The sequence below is a fragment of the Erithacus rubecula genome (assembly GCF_903797595.1).
Source record: "Erithacus rubecula genome assembly, chromosome: 14".
Lineage (NCBI taxonomy): Eukaryota > Metazoa > Chordata > Aves > Passeriformes > Muscicapidae > Erithacus > Erithacus rubecula.
Window position 1 is genome coordinate 18,832,968 of NC_136666.1, and position 24,092 is coordinate 18,857,059.

Genomic DNA, 24,092 nt, shown 5'->3' on the forward strand with positions numbered 1-24,092 from the left:
ACATCCCGCCGGTCACTCGGAGCGGCCACCCCGCGCCCCCCGCCTGAGCCCGGGCTGGGAGCCGCGCGGCGCCGCCGCGGCACTCACCTGCGGGAGCGGGGGCCGGGGAGCGGCGCCGCGGGGCCGCGCTGAGGGCGGGCGGGCGGCGGGCGGTGCTGGCGGCGGCGGCGGCTCCGCGCTCCGGGCGCTCGGCGCTCAGCGCTCAGTCGCCATTTCCCGCCTACCGACCCGCTGCACCGCACCGAGGGACCCGGATGGCAGCGGGGCCGCCGCGCAGGCGCGCCCGGCCGGGGGAGGGGGCCGGGCCGGGGCAGGCCGGGAAGAGGGAGCGGGGCCTGGCGCGGCGGCGGCGGGATCGGCACCGGGGCCCGGATCGGCACCGGGATCGGCACCGCGATCGGCACCGGGATCGGCACCGCGATCGGGACCGGGATCAGCACCGGGATCGGCACCGCGATCGGCACCGGGATCGCCGAGGTGCCCCGGCGGAGCAGGCGCGGCCGCTGCGTGCGGGCCGCTGGCGCCGGGCCGGGAGGTGAGGGCAGAGCAGAGCGCGGGAGGTCTGAGGAGGCGCGAGCGGCCCGGGGAGGGGAGGGGGGGAGCGGGAGCGAGTCCCGGCCCTGCCATCAGTCCCTGCCCGGTGATCCCGGCCCTGCCCGGTGATCCCGGCCCTGCCCGGTGATCCCGGCCCTGCCCGGTGGGTCCCTGCCCGGTTATCCCTGCCCTGCCCGGTTATCCCTGCCCTGCTCGGTGAGTCCCTGCCCTGCCCGGTTATCCCGGCCCTGCCCGGTGTTCCCGGCCCTGCCCGGTGATCCCGGCCCTGCCCGCGGGAGCGGTCGTTGACAGACGGACAGACGGACGGACGGAGGCACGGCCGCGGCTCCGTTCCCCTCCCCGCGCCGCTCCCGGCCCGTTACCGGAGCGGGGCAGCGCTGCCTCGTGGTTTCGGTTGCTGTTTTAAGTGGCCTGTGCAGTCTGGTGTGAACTTTTATTTCCGCTTTCTCTTTGGGGTTTTTGTTTGTGTTTTCCTAGGCAGCCTTTGTGCGTGCAATACTGAGGATGCTGCATGCTGTACTATTTGAAGGGTTTCATGGCCATCTCTCGCAGTATAGGACTATATGTACTATAGCATATGTAGTGAAGTTAACATTTCTCATTTCAGTGCTACTGAACTTGGATATTTTAATTTTTCTCTTACCAGTCTTTGTAACAGAAATCAGTTCTCAGGTTCACCCGTGTTTTCACAGGATGACATTTTCCAGAATGGAAGGTTTTCACAGGAGTATCTGGCATGCTGTAATTTAGCAGTAAGGAAAGGTGCACGGCTGTTGTGTTTCCTGGTACCTGTTGACTCCCTGCTTAGCTTTTGAACGTGGATCAGATTATAGAAGTCCCAGCTCTCTAGTCCCCTAAAATATTTATTGGCCTGTTAAAGAGAAGCACACCTGCTGCTGTGAAGCCAGGATTTGTTTTAGAATTCTGTTGCAGGACTCTATTAGTCTGTCTTTATCAGAAGACTATGAAGCTAATTTTACCACAGAATAGAGATCATAGGCAGGCAGTGGAAACTCATTCAGAACAGAGAACCATATTCCTTTAGAGTGGTGAATATTTTGTGAATGATCAGCTGTGAAAAAGGTTAGTTTGGGCATGTTAGAGCCTCATTAGGGTGGTTTGGCAGTCCCTTAGGAGGAACTTGTACGGCAGGATAACTCTGTGATGTCTCACTGTTACCCCAAAAGGACATTCACTGATGCTTAGAAAGTGGGAGTTTTGGGAAATGGTGGGTGGAAATACTCTCTCAAGCCATGTAATTAAAATGAAATGAGCTGCCAGAGGAGATGATCCAACAAGATTTAAAGCAAGCAGGTATTTGTGTGAGCACCAGCATGGCCAAAAACACTCAGAGAAGAGATTAAACGTGTGACTCAGGGTTCAAACTGATCTCTGGCAATGAGAACTGGCCTTTTCTGTGGAACACGATGTCAACATTTGTTTTTCACAGTGCCTTGTGCTCTCCTCGAGTGGTGCTGAATTAGGGAGGAGGAATGGGAATATGGAAAAGCATCTTGCTGCTGGTGTTGCTGTGCAGAGAGAAGTTCAGGGTGCAGAGCTCAGGATGTGTGTTTGGGCCAAAGGAAAGGCTGGGCTGGCAGCAGTGGGCTCCCCACACTGGAGGAGGGTTTGCCTCTCACAGAGCAGCTGAAGGTGCAGGGAGTGGGGGCACTGCCCATTCCTGCAGTGGGGTCCCCACTGCTCCTTGAACATTCCTCAGGGTTCAGGGCTGCTCTCTGCTCTTTCCCCACTCTGTGTTTACAGGAACCAGCCTGCTCCAGGGAGCTCCCTGGAGGTGCAGAGCTCCTGGGGGCAGGTTCAGTCTTGGGCAGCTGTTTGCAGCATCTGCAGCTCAGGCCTGGGTGGGGTTTGTTCCAGCTTCACTTTAACTTCAGCACCAGGCACTTCTCAGCAAGTTCAGGAGTCCTCTTTGGGTTTATATCTTTATATTGCCCACTTGCAGTGTTTGCTGCTCCTTTTGCCTTTCTGAAGGGATCAGTTCCATTGGCTGGGTGACCAGAGTTAAGAGAGCAGCAGCTCCCAGGTTTGGGAGCCAATCTGGCTGCCCAGGAGCAGCTCCAGCCTGGCTCTTCTCCCTGCAGGGACTCATCTGCTCCCAGTCCCACAGAAACACACAGGAGTGAACCTTGTGTTTGATCTGGCACAGCACAGCACTCGAGAGTGGCATCAGACATTCCTCCAGGGAGGGAAATGCACAGCCACAAGTCAAACCCAGCTTTGGGAAGTTGAACTGTGGATTACCCATCCCAGTAATCCCAGTGTGGCTACATGGGGTTTCATATAGGTTAAGGAATTTGAGTATTATGGTTTCTATATTGGCATGAAGAAGTTCAGGCATCAATGTCATTACTCTGTTCCTGGCTGGCTTGAAAATTCCACTGCACTCTGATGAATAGGGAGAGATGGCCCTGGTTGGTTTTGTGGGTTTGTTTCCTGTTTTATTTAAACTACAGAAATCTGGTCTCCTCTGTCCCAGAGCCAGCTGGAACAGCAGGACACTGCTCCTCCTTATAAACTCCCCAATCTCACATTTTCTAGTTGAGCACAGCAAGACTTTTGATGCTATCAGGTATTTTGGTTGGTCTCCTGAAGGAAGGGCCCCAGGTTAGTTCAACTGGAAGTTCCCTGCTTGGGAATTTTCAGGCTACTGAAAGCTCTGTGTATCTCCTGGGATTGCAGCTGACAGATCTATGGCATGTGGAAGTTCTCAACAGGGATAAAGGAGAAAGTTTTCAGGTACAGAATTTCTTCAGAGGTGTGTGTACAGGGAAATGGGTCCTGCTGAGAGCTCAGGACCTCCAAAACCACCACACGAACCAGGAACATTCAATCCAGTGTGCAAACTGCAAACAGGGGCAGTAAACAGATTTACAGAGAAAACCTCTTATAGTTTCTGCATGTACTGCTGCAGAGCACTCACAGGCTCTTCTGTCCTGCAGGCTTTGGATTTCCCACTGTTGCTGGGTTTGCGTGTTTGAAAATGCAAAATGGAAACATTGAATAAAATCCACAAACCATTATCTCCTGTCTGTTTGTTTCTTGTCACTTCAAAGTATCTTTAGCTCTTCATGGCTGTTAAAATGCTGAAAAACATGGGGGTTGTTTCATCCAGGTTTGACCTTCTGGCAAGATCCCGCCCATCAGTTTGGTTTTCCTCATTTTGAAATTAAAGCGAGTTCATCAGTGATTCTTTGTTTTTGTGGGATCCAGGTGACTTTGGGAAAGCTTTGGCAGAGTCTGTTGGCTGCAAACCTCCAAACTGGGCAGCTGTGCCTGGCTGGAGTAACTGGAGTTGTTCCTGTGGCTGTTGGGTGGAGGTGCCTGCGTTTCTGACACTGCCTGGGCTCGCCCCAGCCCTGGAGTGGAATCTGTGTTTGAATGCATTGCCACTGGCTCCAGGGGACGGGCAAGGGGAGCCAGAGGCAGCAGGGGCTGTGCTGGGGGCTGGGGCCTGGTGGAAGAGGCTGTGCTGGGCTTGGACTCCTCCTGCAGAGCTGCAATGTGAGAGGCACTTGGGTTCCAGCCTGACTGCCAGCCTGATTCCCAGTCTGATCCCCATCCCCATTCCCAGTCTGATCCCCAGCCTGATTCCTGATTCCCATCCCCATTCCCATCCCCATTCCCAGCCTGATTCCTGATTCCCCAGCCCAATTCCCATCCCCATTCCCAGCCTGATTCCTGATTCCCCAGCCCAATTCCCATCCCCATTCCCAGTCTGATCCCCATTCCCATCCCCATTCCCAGCCTGATTCCTAATTCCCCAGCCCCATTCCCATCCCCATTCCCATCCCCATTCCCATCCCCATTCCCATCCCCATCCCCATTCCCAGCCTGATTCCTGATTCCCATCCCCATTCCCAGCCCGGCCGGGTGCTGGGAAGCAGCTGCTCGGGATCTGTCGCCTTGTCTGTGCTGCCATTGCCATGGCAACAGAGCTGCTCCACAGACGGCACAGGCAGGGACAGGCAGGGACAGGCAGGGACAGCAGCACTTCCAAACAAACCCCGTGCTGCTGCCCCTCCTGCAGCCTCTGCACCAGCTCCTGCTCCTTCCTGAGCTGTGGAGCCCAGAATGCAACACACTACCCCAGATGTGGTCACACAAGGGTGAAGCACAGGAATCACTCGGATGCAAAGAGGAGAAAAAGAGAAAACACGGACTGCAAAGGAAAAGGAGGAACATGGAACTCACCTTCAGCAGAGGAGGGATGTGCTGTTGCTGGGCAGGGAAGGGAAAAGCAGCTGAAGCTGTGAGTGCAGAATGGTTTCAGCTCAACATTTCAGCTCTTGGTTGGGGTCCCCCAGGCTGTGCCCTGTGCTGCTGCACTTGGAGAATGTGGGGCTCAGCTGGGACCAGGACACAGCACTGTGCTGGAGTTCCACCTCTTCAGTGCAGAAACTGGGGGGATTTTTTTTGCCATTCATACTTGAAGTAGTAATAAGCTGTCTTACAAACCCAGAACATAATTGTACGAGCATTGAACTTTATTTAAGAGCTTCACTGAGCTGGCAAGGAGCAAACCTGACCCATTACTTCAGCCCAGAGCAAAGGGATGAGTTCAATCCCCCTCATCAGGGCCTTACAACCTGTGTCCACAGGAGCCCTGGGGGGAGCAGGGGGGACAATCCCCTTCATTCCCACCACTGCAGAGCAATGGAATCATCTCCATCAATTCTGAAAGTGCCTGAACACACAATACAGAAAAGCTCTGACTCACAGATCTGATGGAGAAAACCAAACTGGGGCATGTGGTGGGTGTGGGGGATCAAGGAATGTAACTGGGAATGAACTGGAGCTGGGATGGGCACTGGGACAGCACACCAGCCCCCACAGTGTGTTCACCTGGGTAAGGGCTGGTCCTTCCTGCTGGAGATCTCTCACTGGCACACTTACCCTTTAACACAAGGATTTCCTACGAGCTGCAAATGACTTTTATCACCTTTTAAACCGAGCTATTAGTTGCACAACTTTTCAGTGATGTATGGAATTCTTCAAGTCCTACTACAGACTTCCAGCTCTAGCTAGGAGGTGTGGTCACTGCAGAGGAGTTCAGGGGGATGTGGTGCTGGCTGGCAGTGAGGAAGGAGCAGTTACTGAACTGTTCAGTTCCCAGCCCCTCTGATGTTCCATTCTCACTGCTGTACACACCCCAGCACTGAGAGCAGTTCTGCCAGGCAGGTGGGACTGTAGAAAAGGAGTTCTTGGCTGTACGTGGCTTCCACAGCAGCTTTGTTACATCAGGTACAAACTGTACAAGTTGTCCAGGTTCCAAGCGTTGAAGTGGCAGAGACAGTTCAGCCTGGTTTATAGACTGGGTTAAGTGCAGAGACTGTAACAGGTAAGGACCAGGCTGAGTAACCAGCTCCACGTGGGTTCAATACAAGTGCAACAGTACCAGTATGTACATATGTACAGAGGGGTCCTGTGCTGCTGCTGCTCAGCACCCTGGATCCTCAGCTTGCTTGGGGGGCCCTGCAGCACCCCCGGGGCAGCTCTGTGCCTACAGCACCCCCTCGCTGAGGCGGGACTTGCCGTAGTCGCCCAGGTCGTTGTGCAGCTCTCGCTCCTCGTCATCTGCAATGACACATCTCATTAGGCTCGGCTCACCCTGGGGGCACCCTGAGCAAACACCCCACAGCAGCTCCCAGCCCGTGCTCTGTGTGGCAGGATGCACTCACAGGGACAGCGAGAGTCCAGCTGCTGCTTCAGACACTCTCACACCACTGCTGCCCTTCCACACTGCCCAGCAGCCTTTCAAACCCCACCAAAGCCCAGCTCCTGCTCACAGTCCCTGCCCACAGCTGACTGTGAGGCTCCACAGAGGGTGGCAACTTCAGGGACTGGCACAGAAGTCACTGGGACCCCTTCCACACCAAGGGCCTCCTCCTCTCAAGAAGTGGAAAACCCTAAAACTCAATTTGTTCCAACTAATAAGCTCTTCCTGCACCTCAGAGCTATCCCTGTATATCAGGAAAGACTCCTGCTCACAGCAGAGGGAATCCATGTTCCCCGGGCTGTGGAGCTGCCTGGAGCTCCCCACAGCTGCACACCCAGCACCCCAGGGCCAGGCTGCAGCCCCACCTGAGGGGCTGCTCCAGCAGCAGAAGGTGCAGCTGACTGCAGCACACAGGTGTGTTCTGTAAGGAAGTGCAGCACAGCACTGCACATCCTGGAGTCACCCCCCTGCAGCACCCACAGGCACTGCAGAAGCTGCCACCTCCAAACACTCATGTCCTTCAGCAGGGAGCCAGGCTGGGTGCAGCCCTGCCCCAGGAACACCCCAACTGGGTTATTCCCCTGGGTAATTCCAAACTAAGCCCCCACACTCCTAGAGAGGATTCCTGGCAAGAGAAGCCCTGTGGAACCCAGTGGCTTTGCAGCACATGCCACAGGCTTTCTTCAGCCTGATGCAGACCTGGGTGATGTTTTCCTGACAGTTTTTAGACTGAAATTCTCGTTCCTTTTTCCCCCTCCCTAAACAATTATAACCACCCTCCCCTCCTGCCCTCTCCTGCCCTGCAGACAAATCAGTGCAAAGCCTGAAGCAGCCTCCTTTTCTGGAGTGCTGCACTGGCCACACTCAATCACAGCTCAAGCCAACACAAGTTATTAAGGAGCAACAGAACAAAGTTTGGGAAATGTGGTTTGAGGCAGTAACACACTGTTCAGACCATCCCTGAGGAAGAAGCTTCCAGAAGTCACCTTTGACCATTAACTACCAGCTCTGAATCCAGTCTGTCTCTACAGAGACAAAGAGGGGTTCATCAGGAAAAGCATCTTCCCCATCTCAAATTCCAAGCCACCAGAGCAGGGGCCCTGCAGGGACCCCAGCTGGAAGGGAAATGCCTTTAGGGGTCACTGTCAGCCAGAGCTCTGTTTTTCCAACCACCACTCCCACTGCCATTACCCAGCCTCTGGCTTTAACATCTTCCCAGCAGCCAGAGCTGGGTGACAGCCACCCCTCCCCAGGTGGCCCTGGGGAATGCTGCCATGTCCCTGCACTGCCCAAGGCACCCCTGCTGCCCCCAGAGCCAGCTGCTCACTCTGCTGGAGCAGCCCAGGGCTCTGAGCTGGCTGGGATGGGGGCAGGACAGGGAGCTGCACCCCTGCTCTGTGTGGCAGCCACCTACAGCCTGGCCCTGCTGCCAGGGAACAAGGGACAGGACAAGAGCAAACGGCCCCAGCTGTGCCAGGAGAGGCCCAGGGGGGAAACTGAAACACTGGACAGCAAGGGCTGCCCAGAGCACACAGGCTGAGAGAGGCAGCAGCAGCACAGGCTCAGCACGTTACAGCTCCCAGAGCTGCATCCTGAGGCTCAGGTGAGGAACTGCTGCAGGGAGGAGCTGGGCAGCCCCAGTGCTGACTCAGGGAACAGGAGTGAAACCCCAGCACAGGATGCCAGGCTTGCAGGGCTCAGGGGCACACAGGACACCCTGCACCATCAGGGGCATGGCTCCCATGGCCCCAGCATGGACAGAAAAAGCCATGGAAGGACACCTGCTACTGCAGCAGGCTGCTCTGCACCCCTGTGCCCTTGTGCAGCCCCAGGGAGCACCCCAGAGGGGCAGGGATGGCACAGAACCCCCAGGAGTTCTGAGCACAGGGGGCACACACCAGGCTGCAGCTGGAGCACAGGCACTGCAGCTCATTAGTAAGTTAATTAATCACCACAGGCTGTGTCCATGCTATTCTTTCACTTGGGTTCCAAATGGCAGCCCAGCTTGCTGACACTGCACTCCCCTGTCAGCTGCTCTTCACTGCCTTTGCCCATTCATTTTGCTTAGATGCCAATTAAATACAGTGCCTGAAAAACCTCCAGCTAAAAACTCCTTAACTTACACAACTTACATTATGAAAGTCAGAATCAGGGGGCCTGTAGGATTTTTGTCCCATTTCCTATTTTTTCCCCTCTATATTGTACATTTCCATTTAACTGGAAATATCTCAGTTTATCCAATGTTCTCACACGACAGCCATGCAGCCTGTCACAGTTGTCCCCAAAGCTGGATGTCACAGCTGTCCCCAAAGCTGGATGGAGAAGGCAGACAAGGCAGGCAGAGGTGAGCAAGGGAGGCAGTGCAGGAGCCACATGCAGGACAGGGAGGGGCCATGCACACACAGGTGTCAGCAGGAGGCTGAGGGGGTTACAACACCACAAGCCTGTTGAATCTGTGTACAATGCACCAAAGTGACACCTGCAATCACCACCTGAGGCCTCTGCACACCAGCTCCAGGAGCTGTCACAAAGGCAGCAGTCAAACCACCTCATTCCTCTAGAAAATTTAGGAATGTCAAGGCCCAAGCTCCCCCAGCCAGGGGCCAGAGCTGGGGGTTTGTGTAAAACCACATCTGGAATTTAGAGTCTTGCTTTTCCTAGCAGAACCACAGACACTGCAGTAAGGTGCCAAACCCCTCTCACTGTCCCACAGACAGAGGGACCAAATTTCAACCGTGATTGCTCTGTCTGAACAGTCTGTGACCAGCTACACCAGAGAGGCTTTACACAAATTCAACAAGGAACTCAGCATGGATTGATCCCAGTGGGATGGAGTCAGGCCCAAGCTCACCTTGGACGTCTTCTTCTCCACCATCACCATCCTCTTCCTCATTGTAAGCCAGCTCAGCCTGCTTGTCTGCCTCATACTCACCCACGTTCCCATCATCCCCATTATAATCTGCCAGCTTAGAACCCTGCTGGGGCTCCACAGGGGACTCATTCTCATCAAAGAACCGGCCTGTGGAGGGGAAAGGAGTGAGTCAGCAGCAGAGAGGAAGGACAGAGATCCTACACGAGAGCAGAGGGCAGGAGGAGGCAGAGAAAGGGGGAGAAGGGGCAGGGCTGGAGTGGCTCCTCTGTGCAGGTGACACCTGCCTGTCCCCCACTGCTCTCTGCTCAGGCTGCAGTGAGCACCCACAGCTCACCCTGAGCAGGTTTCTCAGAAGCACAGGAGCCCTCACTGCTGGCAGGGCCTGTGCCCCTCTCCTGAGGGCTCCAATTTTGCATTTCCAGCTGCACACCACTGCCCTGGCAGGGCCTGCAGGGGCTGCCCTGCTGCACTCTGCTTCCCTAGCAAGCTTTTCCAGCTCTCAAAATGTCCCAAAAACAGTATTCTCATCTCTCAGCAACAAATTAAGAAGGGTTTGATATCCTGAAACTATGCCCAAGAAAAATGGAATCAGCTGGAAATGTGGAATGCACACAGGGAGAGATCACTGGTGTGATGTCAGCTCAGAGCTGGGCTTTAATGGGATACAGGGAGATCTCTTCCAGCCCAGTGCAGGAGGGAAGCAGCTCTGAGCCTGCAGAGGTTACTGGCCTGGAAGGTTGTGGATAAATGGAAAAAAATGGAATTAAAGTGTAATACAATTCTTACACCTTGGGCACCAAGGCTGCCAGGGCAGGTGATGAGTCCCAGTGCAAGCAACTAATAGAGAAGTAAAACTGGAGAATGATTTCAACATCAGGATTAAAAATGGACAGATGTAAAAGTGAAATTATTCCCTGAAACAATGTGTGTGTAAAATCCAGGACAGAGGCAGCACCATCCTGTTTCTCTGTATGGGGGAAAAGCAGCAGAACCACACCCAGCACAGCTCAACCCTACAGGAGCACCAGTTTCAGGTATTTTCATAAAACAAGCAAGGCAAAAACCATGATCTGTTTGGAAATCCAAAGCTGCACACATTATTCACTGCCTGTTCATGTGTGATGCAGTGATCCTGCTGGTATTTCTGACACTGCATTGTGTACAAAACCCAGGTAGGACAGTGGGATTTGTCAAACCCAAACTGAGCCATGGAAGACAAGGCATGGACCCAGCTTCCAGCAAACCAGCCCATGGACAGCCAGAGGTACTGAGACAAACAAGCACTGCATGGACTGAAGCTGACAGAAGGAAAGGCTGAAGCTGATGAAGAGATCCAGGAAATGCAGCAGCCCCACAAAGGGGCAGACTGAGCTCAGGGAGCTCAGCCAGTGCCAGCCCTGCCATGGCAGGGACAGCTCCCCTGTCCCATTGCTCCAGCCCCAGTGTCCAGCCTGGCTGGGCACTGCCAGGGCTCCAGGGGCAGCACAGCTGTGCCAGCCCTGCCCACCCTGCCAGGGAACAACTCCTGCCCAAGATCCCACCCAGCCCTGCCTCTGGCACTGGGAGCCATTCCCTGTGTCCTGTGCCTTGTCCCCAGCCCCTCTCCAGCTCCCTGGAGCCCCTTTAGGCACTCCAAGGTCTCCCCAGGCTCTTCTCTCCTCCAGGCTGAACAGTCCCACTCTGCAGCCTCTGCTTCAAAGCTCTCAGCCACCAACACCCAGCCAGGCACCTGCCCAGGTGGGAGCTGCAGAGCTGGGCCAGAGCTGGGCCCCTCCATCCAGGGCTGTTTGTCACCAATGGACCTTTCTCAACAGCCAGTGACCTGAGGACAGAGCCCTGCACAGACCTGGATGAGATGTTTCCTTTGGTGATAATCTCTCCCTCCCTGCACCACTAAAACCTGCAATCTGAGTTATTCCAAACACGAAGGAGCAAAGAGCAGAGACTAAGTGGGGACAATTCCTCAGGTACCCCCTCACAGCCCACCATGGGGACACTTCCCTCCAGCTCCTGCCTGCACAACCACCCCTCACCATTTAACCTGTGACCAGGGAAGAGACAATCCATTAACAACCCAACTACTGAAATGAGAAGCTCTCTCACTCCACAAGTCTCTTCCAGAAGCTGATTTGATAAAATATTGAGCCTTACACACCTCAGGATACACAGAGTGGAAGCCAGGCCTGCCCAGGTTCTGTGACAATTTGTAATACACTCATCCCTGCTCCACCACAAAGTTCCATGAGTGATATTAAAACCACCAAAGCTTTCTCAAGTTTTGGCTGAACTCTTACAATATTGTCCAAAAAGTGTATTGAATCAAGTAATAAAGTAACTCAGCATCCTGCATGTATCAAAGCTCTGACTTGAACAATTTAACTGCACAGTAATTTCCAAAACACCTTAAATTCCAATAGGGAAATAATTTTTTAAAATAACTGAATGCAAATGTAGAACTTATCTTTTACCCAGGAACACATATTCCTTCTCCAAAGGTCCCTATTTTCCAGACAGGCACTTGCACAGATAAAAAAGGGATTTTTTAAATATACTGAAGTGTGTGATACTGGCCAACTTACTTTGCTTAATCCTCTGCAAGTCACTGACTCGGCTCTTTGGGAGTTTCAGCTGCTCTGGCTCAAGCTTGTGCTCCTTCTGGGCTTCCACATTTTCTTCAAAATTCAAGTGCTGGAGAGAGTTTGGAGGGATCTGCTTGGCAATGTCAGCATTTCCATCACTGTCACTGGGCAAACCTACAATGTTAAAATGGGAATTTCCACTCAGAATTTCAGCAGGACAGGGCTGGAACAAGGAACCTGCAGTGCAGGCATAACCTGATCTCTGACCTTAAAGTGACCTGATCCACAAGCACAGAGTTTATTTTCTTTGGGTTTGTCTCTTTGTCTCTCTCTAACTGCAGTTCCTCCAAACCCTTTCACTGCAGGACTTTCAGTTCTCACATCCTAAACCTTCCCCATGTCACCACAAGTGAGCTGTTCCCAGGGACAGGAGGACACTGAGCAGGGACAGCAATGTTGGTTAATTGTGCCTCCAAGAGATCAACAACCAACCCCTGAGGGTTGCAGCCCTAATGAGCACCCAAAGGAGCAACACTCATTTCAATTACTCTGTCCACTGGAGGAATCTTGGAGCATTTATCTTTGAAACTTCTAACTCAAATTTAGCTGTCATTGGTCAAGAGGCTCTGAAATTATTGGTGTGGAGGGTACAAGAAGAGATCACACAACAGCAGCCCAAGTGCCTCAGCCAGGTAAAAACACAGCCTTGGATGCTGCAGAAATTCATCCTTGGTTTTCTCCTTGTAACCAAAATATTGCCTCCTCACCTGGTGCCAGGTTTGGAGCATGGGGCTGTTCAGTTGGAAGGTTGATAACAGACTGATGACCTTCACTTTTAGGAGCTGAAATAAGTGGCTTCTTTAAAGCTGAAACAGAACACAGGGACAAAAGCATTAGCATGAATCAAACACACTGTTTACCTGGTCTTGCTCTAACAATCCTGTAAACTTCTATTTTTTTATAATTTTCTTATTGAAAATGTAAAAGGTAAGATTTCAGGAGGGGCATTATCCAAAACATTCCATTTTGAGAATTCAAACCTCTAAGGCACAGTAGAAATGATCTGATTTTACACCCCACTTGAATTTTACTACCACAGAGAGATTTTAAAAGTCTGCACTCACTGTGAACCACATGGTGTTCACACACAACATCTACACCACCAAGCCCCAAATGTGAAAGAATGGAGTATTTCTCCTAACCAGTGGGAGTATCTTCAGCTTTAGCAGGGTCATTATCTTCTATTTCAGGCATGCCTGCATCTCCTCCTGGTTTGATCTTCTCTGCAAGACAAGAAAAGGATATTGTGCCTCTCTAAGCCTTCAGTGTGAGTGTGAATTTCCCCCTTGTGGAAGGCTCTACCTTAGAACAATCACTGCAGATAATCAATGCATCTGAGCCCAACAATTCCTTATTCTGCTGCAGAGAAATGCACAGTCTGGAGGCTGGCAAAGGATGCAACACAACTGGCCTGTTCTCCATCACAAACATACAAAAAAGGAAATACCTTTGCCATTTGCAGCATGCTCTGAAGGCTCCTCATTCCTCACTGTGTCTTTATCTTCCACCTCTGCAGCAGTCTCAGGTACTGCCTGCTCACCATTACTGGGGCTGACTGCAGTGTCTTTACTAGACTGAATTTTCTGTGTGGCCTGTCAGAAAAAATAATGAGACAACATGAAATACTTCCCTGGAAATCACAAAATAAACAGCCTCAAATTCAGGATGACTTTGGGTAATTACTTTGGGGTAACTGCATTTGTGAATTCAGTGGTCACCAAAGCAAAGAGCAGAGCACTGTGCACACAGCTGGACCCTGGGGAGCTGGAAACACTGGACAGACAATGTTCAGCACAGCACAGCTGCAGGACACCTCTACTGCCACACACAGGTGTTAAACACAACAAAAACAGCTTAGGGTAACATCAGCCTTAAGCCTCAGGTCAGAGCCCTCAAACAATTCTGGACTGTAAGAGATGTGACAAACTTGCTCTCAGTCTGCCCTATTATTTGAGATGTTCATAGAAGGAAGGAAACAAAATGTAAGCATCTGTTTGCAGGAGAGAGGCCCAAATTGTACTGGCAGCCTGCCAGATGTGACCAAGCCCTGATACCATGGCAGTGCCACCACAGCTGGATCACATCAGCACCTGGAGGCCTCCCAGAGCTCAGGCTCCCCTGCAGTGACCTGGCAAAGGTGTGAGAACACAGACCCCACCTGGAGAGCTGAGCAGTGATATCCATGTCACAGCAACACCTGACATCCTCAGCAGTGCCACCATGGAGGAAGGCTGGAGCAGAGCAGAGAGTCTGGCCTCAGCTTTGAGCTCAGGCCACTGGCTGAGACAGCAGGCACATTTCTGACACTAACACCCCTCAGGGCTCTCAGGGGATACACAAACTGAGGGAAGAAATGTCCCAGGCCTCCAACCTCTGGGGAAACTGCAGGCTTTGGGCTCTTCCCATTCAGCACAACTTTCCTGGCATTACCTTTTGTTCCTGTGCAATTTGGTCCATTAGTTTCTTGATGGTCTCTTCATGCTGCAGTCTCATTTCCTTGATCTGCTGCCCACACTGCAGGCTTGAGGAGAAACAAACCATTAGTTACACTTCATTTGTTGGATCTACTCTCCCACAAATAAAATAAGGGAAAAAATATGAAGTGGCACAAAAAGCCAACTTGAATATATATATATAAATATATATTCTATAACTAGAATAGTCTGTCCAGGAAGTCTGATCCTGGCATGGATGTGGAGTGGGAATGGACTGAGTACAGTAAAAAAGCAGAGCTGGAAAAAAATAGGCACAGAGCTGAAAAAACAATAAAATAAAGAGAGTGGCCTTGAAAATACTTCCTCCAGAGGCTGGAATGCAACCAAAAGGTCAAGCTCCAGAGTTAATCTGTCCACAAATATTAACTCCACTGGGAAAGCAATGTGTCTGTCCTGTCAACAGAGAAGGTGCACGAGTGCCACTATCAGTTACTGCTCCCAACTCAAGTAACACATCTGAATACACAGACTTCCCCAGCAAGCCACAGCACCAGCCCATCACCAGAACTCCCAAGTCCCACAAATGTCAGCATAGCACAGAAACACTTTGTGTGTGTAAAAGTTTCAAACTTTCTCAAGGACCAAGTCCTCCTCACTCCTCAATGCTGCAGGAGTATTTGTTCTCCTGTTCCTCTATCATCAACTTAAAGGGCTGAAGTAAATTTAAAATTTTAATCTACACAAGGTGCTTTCAGCTCCAGCTGAAACAAAAGAAACGACACTGCTAGAAAAGCAGCAATTAACAATGCTGGTGACACAGGACTGTGTCCTTTAGACTCCTTCATGTGTTAGTGAGCTAAATCTCCATGTCATAAAAAATACATTGACTTAAAAATGCAGAACAATTCCACTGAGTCAAGATTCTCCTGAGCTCCCACCTCCCGTTGGGGGAAGGACAGCACCAGCACAAAGCACCTGAGAGTCCAGCACCCTGTGTTTGAGGATTAACATGAGATTAATGAGCACTTTGGGCACACACAGGCCCCCAGAGTGCAGCCATACCTGTCATACTCCAGCCTCCTGGCCAGGTAGGTGCTGTTCTTCTTGTACTCGTGCAGCTGATCCTCCTGGCGGATGAACTCCTGCCGCAGCTCTGCCAGTTGCTCTGGGCCACAAACAAACACCCCTCAGCACACAAAGGCAGGAAAAGCACCCTGGGGCAGCTACAGATCCCAATGTTGCCAAGGAAGGAACAAACTGCTCAACTTTCATGCCTAGACATAACGATTCTAAAACCAGTGTGAGGAAGATGCCACTTTACTCATGTATGCCAGATGGCAGCATGAATTAGAGACAAATTCTTCTGATACTATGCCAGTCTCCCTAAATGTTTCTGCACCTTTGCATTCAGGAACCTTGCACAACACTCTTCCACTGATCTGTAGGGAATCTCCACATTTCCTGAATGGTTCTGCCACTCTGAGGAACACAGAAGTGCTGCCAGGCTCCTCCAGGCAGGATGCTAAACGCTGTCTGCAGTGGGGGGACAAAAGGAGGGGAGACCCTTCCCACTGCCCCTAAAGCCAACATGGATTTCCTGCCTCCACAGCTGCTCCAGAAGCTCTCCCTGCTCCTCAGGCTGCAAAGAATGGAGCTCCCTACAGGGATACAGGCAGAACCCACATGTTTGTGCAGGCATGTTCACATCTGACCCTGTTCTGCTCACTCTGAATACACCAACACCACAGGCATTACAATCATGTCTGTACAGAACTTCAGAGATGTGTCCTGGACCTTTTCTAACCCAGCACAACCATCTCAGTGCTTCTGGCCAAACTCTACTAAACTGTGTATCTGCCCATGACAATGACTCTGCTGTCCTGTAACTCAGCAGTGCCAGAACTCCCCTCTCTGCACTTACCCACACCAGCTAACAAGCACAAGGAGACTGCACCCTGTCAGGTGTCCCAGCACCACCAGACCCTTCCTTTGAAGTGCATTCTGCAGCACCTGGCAGTTACAATGCACAGCTCCAGCCTGCCAGAGGAGCTGGGCCAGCAGTGCCTCACCCTTTAGTCGATGGATGTCTGCCATCTGGTAGGAGATGTTGTTCTGCAGCTTCATCTGCAAGGAAGGAAAGGTTGGATAAATGCAGGTGGCACCTGGGGGGGGTTTGGGCTGTGAAGACTCAGGTGGACAGGATTATGGGACTGACATGCACAAAGTCCTGTAAATCTAAGAAATGTGTATTTAGTGACTGCAAGTGACATCACCAAACTAAACACTGTGTGCAGGCTCTGCTAACAAAGGCTTACATTTTAATTCCAGAACATATTTATGTCAAAAAAAGGAGATTGTCTGGACTAAAATAAACATGCTGCATCCTGATACTGCAAGGGGGACAGCAAACAGCCAATGTCAAAGCACAGGTGATGAAAATAAACACAGCACCAACATCAAAATCAACTGTTACCTAAGGTAGATGATACAGAATTGTTATATTTAAATAGATCTTTCATGTATTGCTGGCTAACATCCTAACACACATTTTGTTTTGAGAGGGAATCTCACACCAGTAAACTACAACAGCTTTTAACTTGGCATTTTTAGTAAGGAAAAAATAGTTCCAATAAGTAAAAAATGCACATTCAAGTCCTGAAGTAAAGATGCTTTGTTTTGTCATTACATAAAGACAAAAAGCAGCAGGAACAAAGAGCAAGATTGACCTGTGCAGAATTCTGAGACAGGGGTGGAAATCCCTGCCTGCCCTCAGGCACTGGGTGTGTGGCTGTCCCTGCTGTCCTTGCAGGCTGACACAGAGGGAACTGCAGCAAGGGGCAGAGCAGGGCTGGCACACCTGGTGACAAGGTCAGCATCACCTCTGGGAGCTGCAGCACAGCCACTGAGGAGGGCAGGCAGGGACACACCTGGGGACACACCTGGGGACACACACACACCTGGGGACACACCTGGGGACACACCTGGGGACACACCTGGGGACACATACACACACACCTGGGGACACACACCTGGGGACACACACACACCTGGGGACACACACACACCTGGGGACACACACACCTGGGGACACACACACACGGGGACACACACACACGGGGACACACACACACGGGGACACACACACACGGGGACACACACACACACCTGGGGACACACACACCTGGGGACACACACACACCTGGGGACACACACGGGGACACACACACACCTGGGGACACACACACACCTGGGGACACACACACACCTGGGGACAAACACACACCTGGGGACACACCTGGGGACACACACACACCTAGGGACACGCACACCTGGGGACACACACACACCTGTGGACACGCACACCTGGGGACACGCACACCTGGGGACACGCACACCTGGGGACACGCACACCTGGGGACACGCACACCTGGGGACACGCACACCTGGGGACACGCACACCTGGGGACACGCACACCTGGGGACACGCACACCTGGGGACACACACACCTGGGGACACACACCTGCACACAGGGCTGCCTCAGGTCCCCACACTGCCCCTCAAGTGGCTGTGTCAGTCTCCTCTGTTTCCTGTCCAAAAACCCAAAACACACCTGCCCTGCCTTCAGGACTTCCTCCCCAGACCTGTGCCTTCCCTTTTATCAAACTGTTCATGCTTTAAATGTATTTCCTGTTGTGTTTTGCTGTTGCAAGAGGCACTCAGAGCAGGCTGGTCCATGAGGGTATGATCAGACATTCCTCCCTGGGACTGCAGCCATGCAGGAACTGCAGCTGCTGCTCTCTGCAGTGCACTGAACATGCATCCAGCAGCTCAGGGCACAGCACAGGCTCCTTGGGCAGCAGGTTTTGTGCCAGCCTGCAGGATCCTGGCTGCCCCTGGAGCAGGGCACAAGGAGTGCAGCCAGACCCTGAGCTGTGCCCAAAACAAAGGCAAGAGGGCTCTAGGCAGGGCCTGGAGAGACAGCCATGTGTGATGTATGACAGGACACTGCACTGCTTCACAAGGCTTTGCCCAAACACAAGAAAGCAAGCAGAACTGCAAAATTAGAGACAGAGCAGAAAAAACAGTAACATAAACTGAATGGCCTTGGACATATTTCCTCCAAACCCTGGAACATAGCTGAAAAGTCCAGCTCCACAGTTAATCTGTCAGCACTTATTAATTCCACCAGGAACGTGATCTGTAGGTAACCTGAGCCCTCTGAGCACAGAGCTCTGAAACAGGGACAGAATTCCTCCCCACAAGGAGCCTCCTGGCACGTCAGAGCCACGTTTGCCCTGCCCACCAAGGCATTCCAGCCCCTTGCAGGGTGCTCACAGCAACACCCCATCAGGGCAGGCCTGGGGGGGCCTGCAGAGCCCCACTTCAGAGGACAAGTGGCCCTGAAGGGGACACCCAGGGGAGGGGAAGGCACAAGCACCACCAAGCCTCTCCATCCCCTGGGCACTCAGGACAGGGGAGCAGGTACCCAGGGATCTGTTGTGTTCATCAACAAGCCCTCCCCTCTCTTCTGCAAAACTCCAGGCAATAATCACATTTTCCTGTCTCCCCCTCTAATGCAGCTGTTTCCCAGTACCCAACAAATCTATGAACAAAGGAGATGCTGGGAGTAGCTGGGTCTGTTTCAGACCCTTATCTGAGAGCTGCTCACACACAAACCCCTCTCCTGGCTCCTGCTTGCCCCATGGCCATGGGCCTGCCTGGGGGAGGGCAGCTGCCTGGGAGCAGGAGCTGCAAGGGAAGGTGCAGCCCTTTTATCACACCATCTTCCCTTCTGGTGATCTGGAGTTTCAGAGACAAGTGACAGGATTTATACCCAAACCAGCCCAGCTGACTGCAAATGTCCCTCATCTGAAGGATGGAAAAGGAGGAAGCTTTTTTATGATTCATGGGATCTGTTCCACCTACACATGCAAAACCCACAGCCCACGAGCCATGGCACAGGCCCAGCTGCTCCTGGGCCCCATCCTCCTTCAGCCCAGACCTGTTTGCATTGCTGAGCTCTCAGGGGCTCCTCAGGGCCTTTCCAAGCACCTGGGATGGAGAAAACAAACCCTCTGCAGCCCAGTGAGCCTGCACAGGAAAAAACCACCAGAAATCCTATGCATGGTCATGTGGCAATCCTCCAGTGCTGCCTGAGTTGTGAATCTTGCCATGTAACAACTCCACATTGCTGCTGCCAAGCTCCAGCTTTGCAAAGCAGGGACTTACCAAGTTTTGGCAACAAACCCAGCTGCTGCTGGAGGTGTCTGACTGAACAGCTTCAGCCCAAGCATTAGTGGGCAGCAGGCAGGGGTAGGGCAGTGCTGCACAGCTGGCATGGCCATGCTCTCAGGCAGGTATGGCAGGAGAGGAGCTCCCTGCCAGCTGCAGCCTCTCCACAGGGATTCCTGCCAGGCACACGTTCCACTGCACTAACCCCAAACTGATGCACAAAGCTGTGGAAAAACCCCAACACCTAACAGCACCCTGCAAAACCCCCCTGAATCCTCAGGGAGCTGATACACCTGGGCATGCAGCACCTGCCCAAACCCCAGGTGGGCACTGCCCCTGCCTGCCTCTCACAGGGGGCTGCAGAAGAGAACAAGAACTCCCTGTTTGTTGCAAGGTCCAACACCCTCAGGAGCTCACCACAGCAGAGAATTCCCAACAGCTCATGCTTCCTCTGCTCCCCTGCAAACACAAGGCACTGGGTGACAGTCCCTGTTCGCTGCCAAGAGCAAACAGCACCTGCTGCAGTGTGACAGGCTGGTTCCACCAGCAGGGACAGAGGGGAGCACAAGGGACTGGCCTTGACCCCAGAGATCCCTGAGCCAAGAGGAAGCTGCTGCAGAAACCAGAGCTGCCTCAGCACTGGGAAAGGCACTTGATTTATGTGACCACAAGGCAAAGAAGCTCAGCTGAGGACAAAGGAGCACAAAGCTGCACTGGCACTGAGAATCTTCAAATGAGCTTTCCTTAAAGGGAGCCTGAATCTGTTGTGATTGCTTTATATCAGTGTTTGGGTTTTATTTCAGCTCCAGCATTTCACAACTGGACTAAGACCACAGGTAATGAGCAGTTTGGTCAGACAGACTTGCCAAATTCTATTTTGAGAGGAAAAAAAATTATCATTCAAGCCCTTTTTGGTCAGACACTTTATATCTACTAGTGTTTCCTTGTGACAGACTTTCATTCTCTAAAACAAAGCTTTGCTCTCTACTTTCAGAGAAGTAACAGTCCTTAAATAAAGTCACTTAAAGGGTTTTAGAAAAAAAATAAACATTGTTGCCACTGAATGGGAATGGGAAATACCTTGGCTAAACCCCAGCTGCTTTTGAACCACTCAATCACTGAGGCTGGAAAACACCTTTAAGTTCATGGAGTCCATGTCATATCCAACAGGAATTTTTTACTGCAATCTAAGGAAAGATAAAAATTAAAACTATGTTTGCTGAACACACAGAGGGCTTAGTTTTAATGGTTCAGTGGGAAACTCTAATACAAACTTAATCAGTTTGAGGAAGTCTAACTCTGGAATGTGACATGTACATATTTGGCTTCTTGTGTGGCAACTCAATGCATTTTCTGAGGCTCCTCACCCAATGTGCAATAAGAAAGGGCCAGAAAAACAAACGTAGCCATCAATAACCCTGGAGAGTGTGACATTTCCATAAAGCCCGCTGTGAGAGCAGTGTTCAGTGAGCAGAGTGATGAGCTGCATGCAAACACAGCCCAGAGAACCCCCGAGCAGGACCCGTGTGCTGAGCCCGGTGAAGTTCCCAGTTCAGGCCGGTTACCAAAGCAGAACAGTGAAAGTTGGGGCACTCACTCATCTCCCACAACAAAAGAAATGCCCAGGCCACCCCCACTGAAAGAGCCAGCTGATTGTTCAAAGAGCTTGGCTTCTGCAAGCCAAGGAAAATGACACGTTAGTCAGCAGCAGGGTTGTTTGGTTGGTTTTTGTTGTTTTTTCCCCTCAAGTACACGCTGGCAGCATAAAAATCAGTGTGCTGTAGCAGGCATTCCAAGAGGGGAGCTCGGGGTGCTACCGAACACCACACTGGATTCATTTCCCTTGAAACCGTGGTTTTACGGCTGTGGCTGATTCTGGAATGAGCACAAAAGATCAAATATGCTCAGCAGAGACAGCAAGCTAGAAAACAATAAATAAATTTGAAACAGCCGTCTGGAAACGAGCGATCTCCGGGGATTTTCATTGTTCACACACACACACAGAGGACATCCTCGGCTCTTTTTGGAGACGTTTTCAGAACACAGCGAGCGCTGGGGCTGCCCCAGCAGCACCAAAGCTGAGCCTGGGCACACCTGGGCCAGGTAAGCCTTACCTTGCCGTCCTCGCAGCGCTTCACCTGGCCGTCCCTGGCCTGCAGCTGGCTGCTCAGCTGGCTGTAGTCCGCCTCCTTCTGCTCCAGCTGCTTCCTGTGCGAGTCCACCTTGCCCAGCAGGTCCGAGTTGCGGCGCTCCAGGCGGCCCCGCGCCACCTCGGTGCGCTGGGCCTGGCTCTGCAGCTCGGCCAGCTCCTCCCGCAGCAGCGCCTGCCGGCTGGCCGCGTTCCAGCAGTGCAAGGCCAGCACGGCGATCACGGCCAGCAGCGCCACGAGCAGCAGCGGGGGCAGGCGGCCGCCGCGCCGGTTCGCCCCGAACCCCACCATGGGGCAGGCCGAGCGGGCAGGGCGCTCAGGGGATGGGAAGGGAACGGGGGAAAGAGGGGAAATGGGGGGCCTGTGGGGAGGGGGGTGAAGAGGCTCTGAGGGGAGCTGGGAGGGGAGCGGGCGGCGGGCGGCAGGGCCGTGCCGGTGCCGATCCCGCTGCCGATCCCGGTGCCGGTGCCGGTCCCAGCCGAGCCGCCGCCGGGCCGAGCGGGACGCACCGGCCGAGCCGCCACCGCGGCGCCCCGCCCGCCGCCCGCCCCGAGCGGCTCTCGCGAGAGCAGCGCGCGCAGCTATCGCGAGAGCCGCGTGCCGCCCGCGTGAGGCGGCGGCTGTGAGCGGTAGCACGGCCGGGCGGGGAGCGCTGCAGTTACTGTCACTGTCACGGTCACGGACGTTAAAAGCGGTGTAACAGCGTGCCCGGTGCGGGGAAACTGCACAGTCACAGCCATGGCCAGCCTGGCTTTGGGCACGGCCGGGGATCCCGGGGCAGCCACAGCTGCTCTGGGCACCCTGTGCCAGGACCTGCCCGCCCTCAGGGCAGCAATTCCTTCCCACTAACCCAGCCTCTTCTGGGGTGAGTCGCTATCGGCTCTGGAAGGGACTCTGAGGCCTCTGGACCCGGCCTTGGCAGTATCGCCGTGGGCTCAGCCCCGCACCTGAGAGGCGTTCCTGAGGGAACAAAGCGTGGCCTCGCAGCGAAATGAGGGCGTGAATCACTCATTTTATCAGAAACACTCCGACAATGTGTGTATTCCTGGGCTGGTTCACTCACACGTGTTAATGTCGCTGTGCTGCCGGTTCTCACCGGGGAGATGGGACAGAGCCGGGCTGGAGCATGGAACCAGCTCTGGCCATGGCTGCAGCCGCTCCCTCAGCGTGAGGGGACAGATCCCGGCAAAGTCAGGGTTTGGTGTGAGGGGAGAGAAATCACAGCAAAGTCAGGGTTTGGTGTGAGGGGAGAGAGATCCCGGCAAAGTCAGGGTTTGGTGTGAGGGGAGAGATCCCGGCAAAGTCAGGGTTTGGTGTGAGGGGAGAGAGATCCCGGCAAAGTCAGGGTTTGGTGTGAGGGGAGAGAGATCCCGGCAAAGTCAGGGTTTGGTGTGAGGGGAGAGATCCCAGCAGAGTCAGGGTTTGGTGTGAGGGGAGAGATCCCGGCAAAGTCAGGGTTTGGTGTGAGGAGAGAGAAATCACAGCAAAGTCAGGGTTTGGTGTGAGGAGAGAGAAATCACAGCAAAGTCAGGGTTTGGTGTGAGGAGAGAGAAATCACAGCAAAGTCAGGGTTTGGTGTGAGGAGAGAGAAATCACAGCAAAGTCAGGGTTTGGTGTGAGGAGAGAGAAATCACAGCAAAGTCAGGGTTTGGTGTGAGGAGAGAGATCCCGGCAAAGTCAGGGTTTGGTGTGAGGGGAGAGATCCCGGCAAAGTCAGGGTTTGGTGTGAGGAGAGAGAGATCCCGGCAAAGTCCAAGTTCACTGTGTGAAATCCCAGTAAAGTCCAAGTTCACTGTGAGAATTCCCAGCAAATTCAGGTTGCAGGTGTTCACCCACACAGGTTTTGGCTTTGGCTTTTGTCTCTGTGATGGGATTTGGTATCAGCTCTGCTGTGGCCTCGGGCAGCAGAGGGTCACAGTGAGCTCCTGGGCACAACCCCAGCACCTGCAAATGGTGTGGGGAGGATGAAGGGGATCCGTTTTCCTCCTAAAAGGAGCAAAAAGAACAATATTTAAGAAATGAAGTCTAAAATGCCTTCCTGACACACAGCATACGTTGTGCAGAATTGCCAGCTGTGGCGATGGTGTCACGCTTTTCCCCTTTTCTCCTGATTGCTTATTTTCCATACCAATATTTGCACTTGGGCAGTTTAATTGCTGCCACTCTGACAGCCCGTTAATTTGCCAGCCTGCTCTCTGCAGATGGCAGTGCAGATTCACGTTCCAAATCCAGTGCAAATCCTCCCTCCTCGTGAAGCTGGCTGGTCCCAGGGCTCCAGTCTGCCCTGCTCAGTGCCAGCCCGACTGCTGCCAGCCAGGAAATGTTTGTGTAATGGGAATGCAATATAAATGTGACAGATTTCAGATCAGAACTGTACCTGCGTCTCACACACTTTGGTTTTGTACTAACCTGTAGAGTCAGATCAAAAATCTCTCCAGGTAGAGCTCAGTGCTTGCCCCTCTCCTGTTTCA

At 52.9% G+C, this 24,092-nt stretch overlaps 2 protein-coding genes across 3 annotated transcripts in view; both read right to left on the reverse strand.

Annotated features, from left to right (window-relative positions):
* CTDSPL2 (CTD small phosphatase like 2) overlaps positions 1-221 on the reverse strand; it is a 28,931-nt gene extending 28,710 nt beyond the window's left edge. Inside the window, exon 1 of the mRNA XM_079317593.1 lies at positions 88-221. The gene's annotated coding sequence lies outside the window, so the exon portion shown is untranslated. The remainder of the gene's footprint in view (positions 1-87) is intronic.
* A 4,818-nt stretch (positions 222-5,039) lies between these two features.
* On the reverse strand, positions 5,040-22,166 carry GOLM2 (golgi membrane protein 2). Of its 2 annotated transcripts, XM_079317594.1 has the most exons (10): positions 21,586-22,166; positions 16,308-16,362; positions 15,301-15,403; positions 14,234-14,324; positions 13,251-13,395; positions 12,946-13,026; positions 12,511-12,609; positions 11,744-11,917; positions 9,144-9,311; positions 5,040-6,150 (listed from the first exon to the last, which is right to left on the reverse strand). In XM_079317594.1, the coding sequence occupies exons 1-10, from the start codon at positions 21,910-21,912 to the stop codon at positions 6,077-6,079; spliced, it is 1,317 nt and encodes a 438-aa protein (XP_079173720.1). In that variant the 5' UTR covers positions 21,913-22,166; the 3' UTR covers positions 5,040-6,076. The 2 variants fall into 2 exon arrangements, with proteins under 2 accessions (XP_079173720.1, XP_079173721.1); XM_079317595.1 differs by lacking the exon at positions 9,144-9,311 and having other exon boundaries at positions 21,586-22,151.
* Between the last annotated feature and the right edge of the window lie 1,926 nt (positions 22,167-24,092).

Excerpts from the sequence above, each read along its gene's own strand:
- GOLM2 (XM_079317594.1), bottom strand. The coding sequence starts at position 21,912 with ATGGTGGGGTTCGGGGCGAACCGGCGCGGCGGCCGCCTGCCCCCGCTG. Across the intron at positions 15,404-16,307 it reads AGACATCCATCGACTAAAGG|AGCAACTGGCAGAGCTGCGG; the intron begins GTGAGGCACTGC and ends TTTGTGGCCCAG. Across the intron at positions 11,918-12,510 it reads TGCTCCAAACCTGGCACCAG|GTTTGCCCAGTGACAGTGAT; the intron begins GTGAGGAGGCAA and ends TTAACATTGTAG.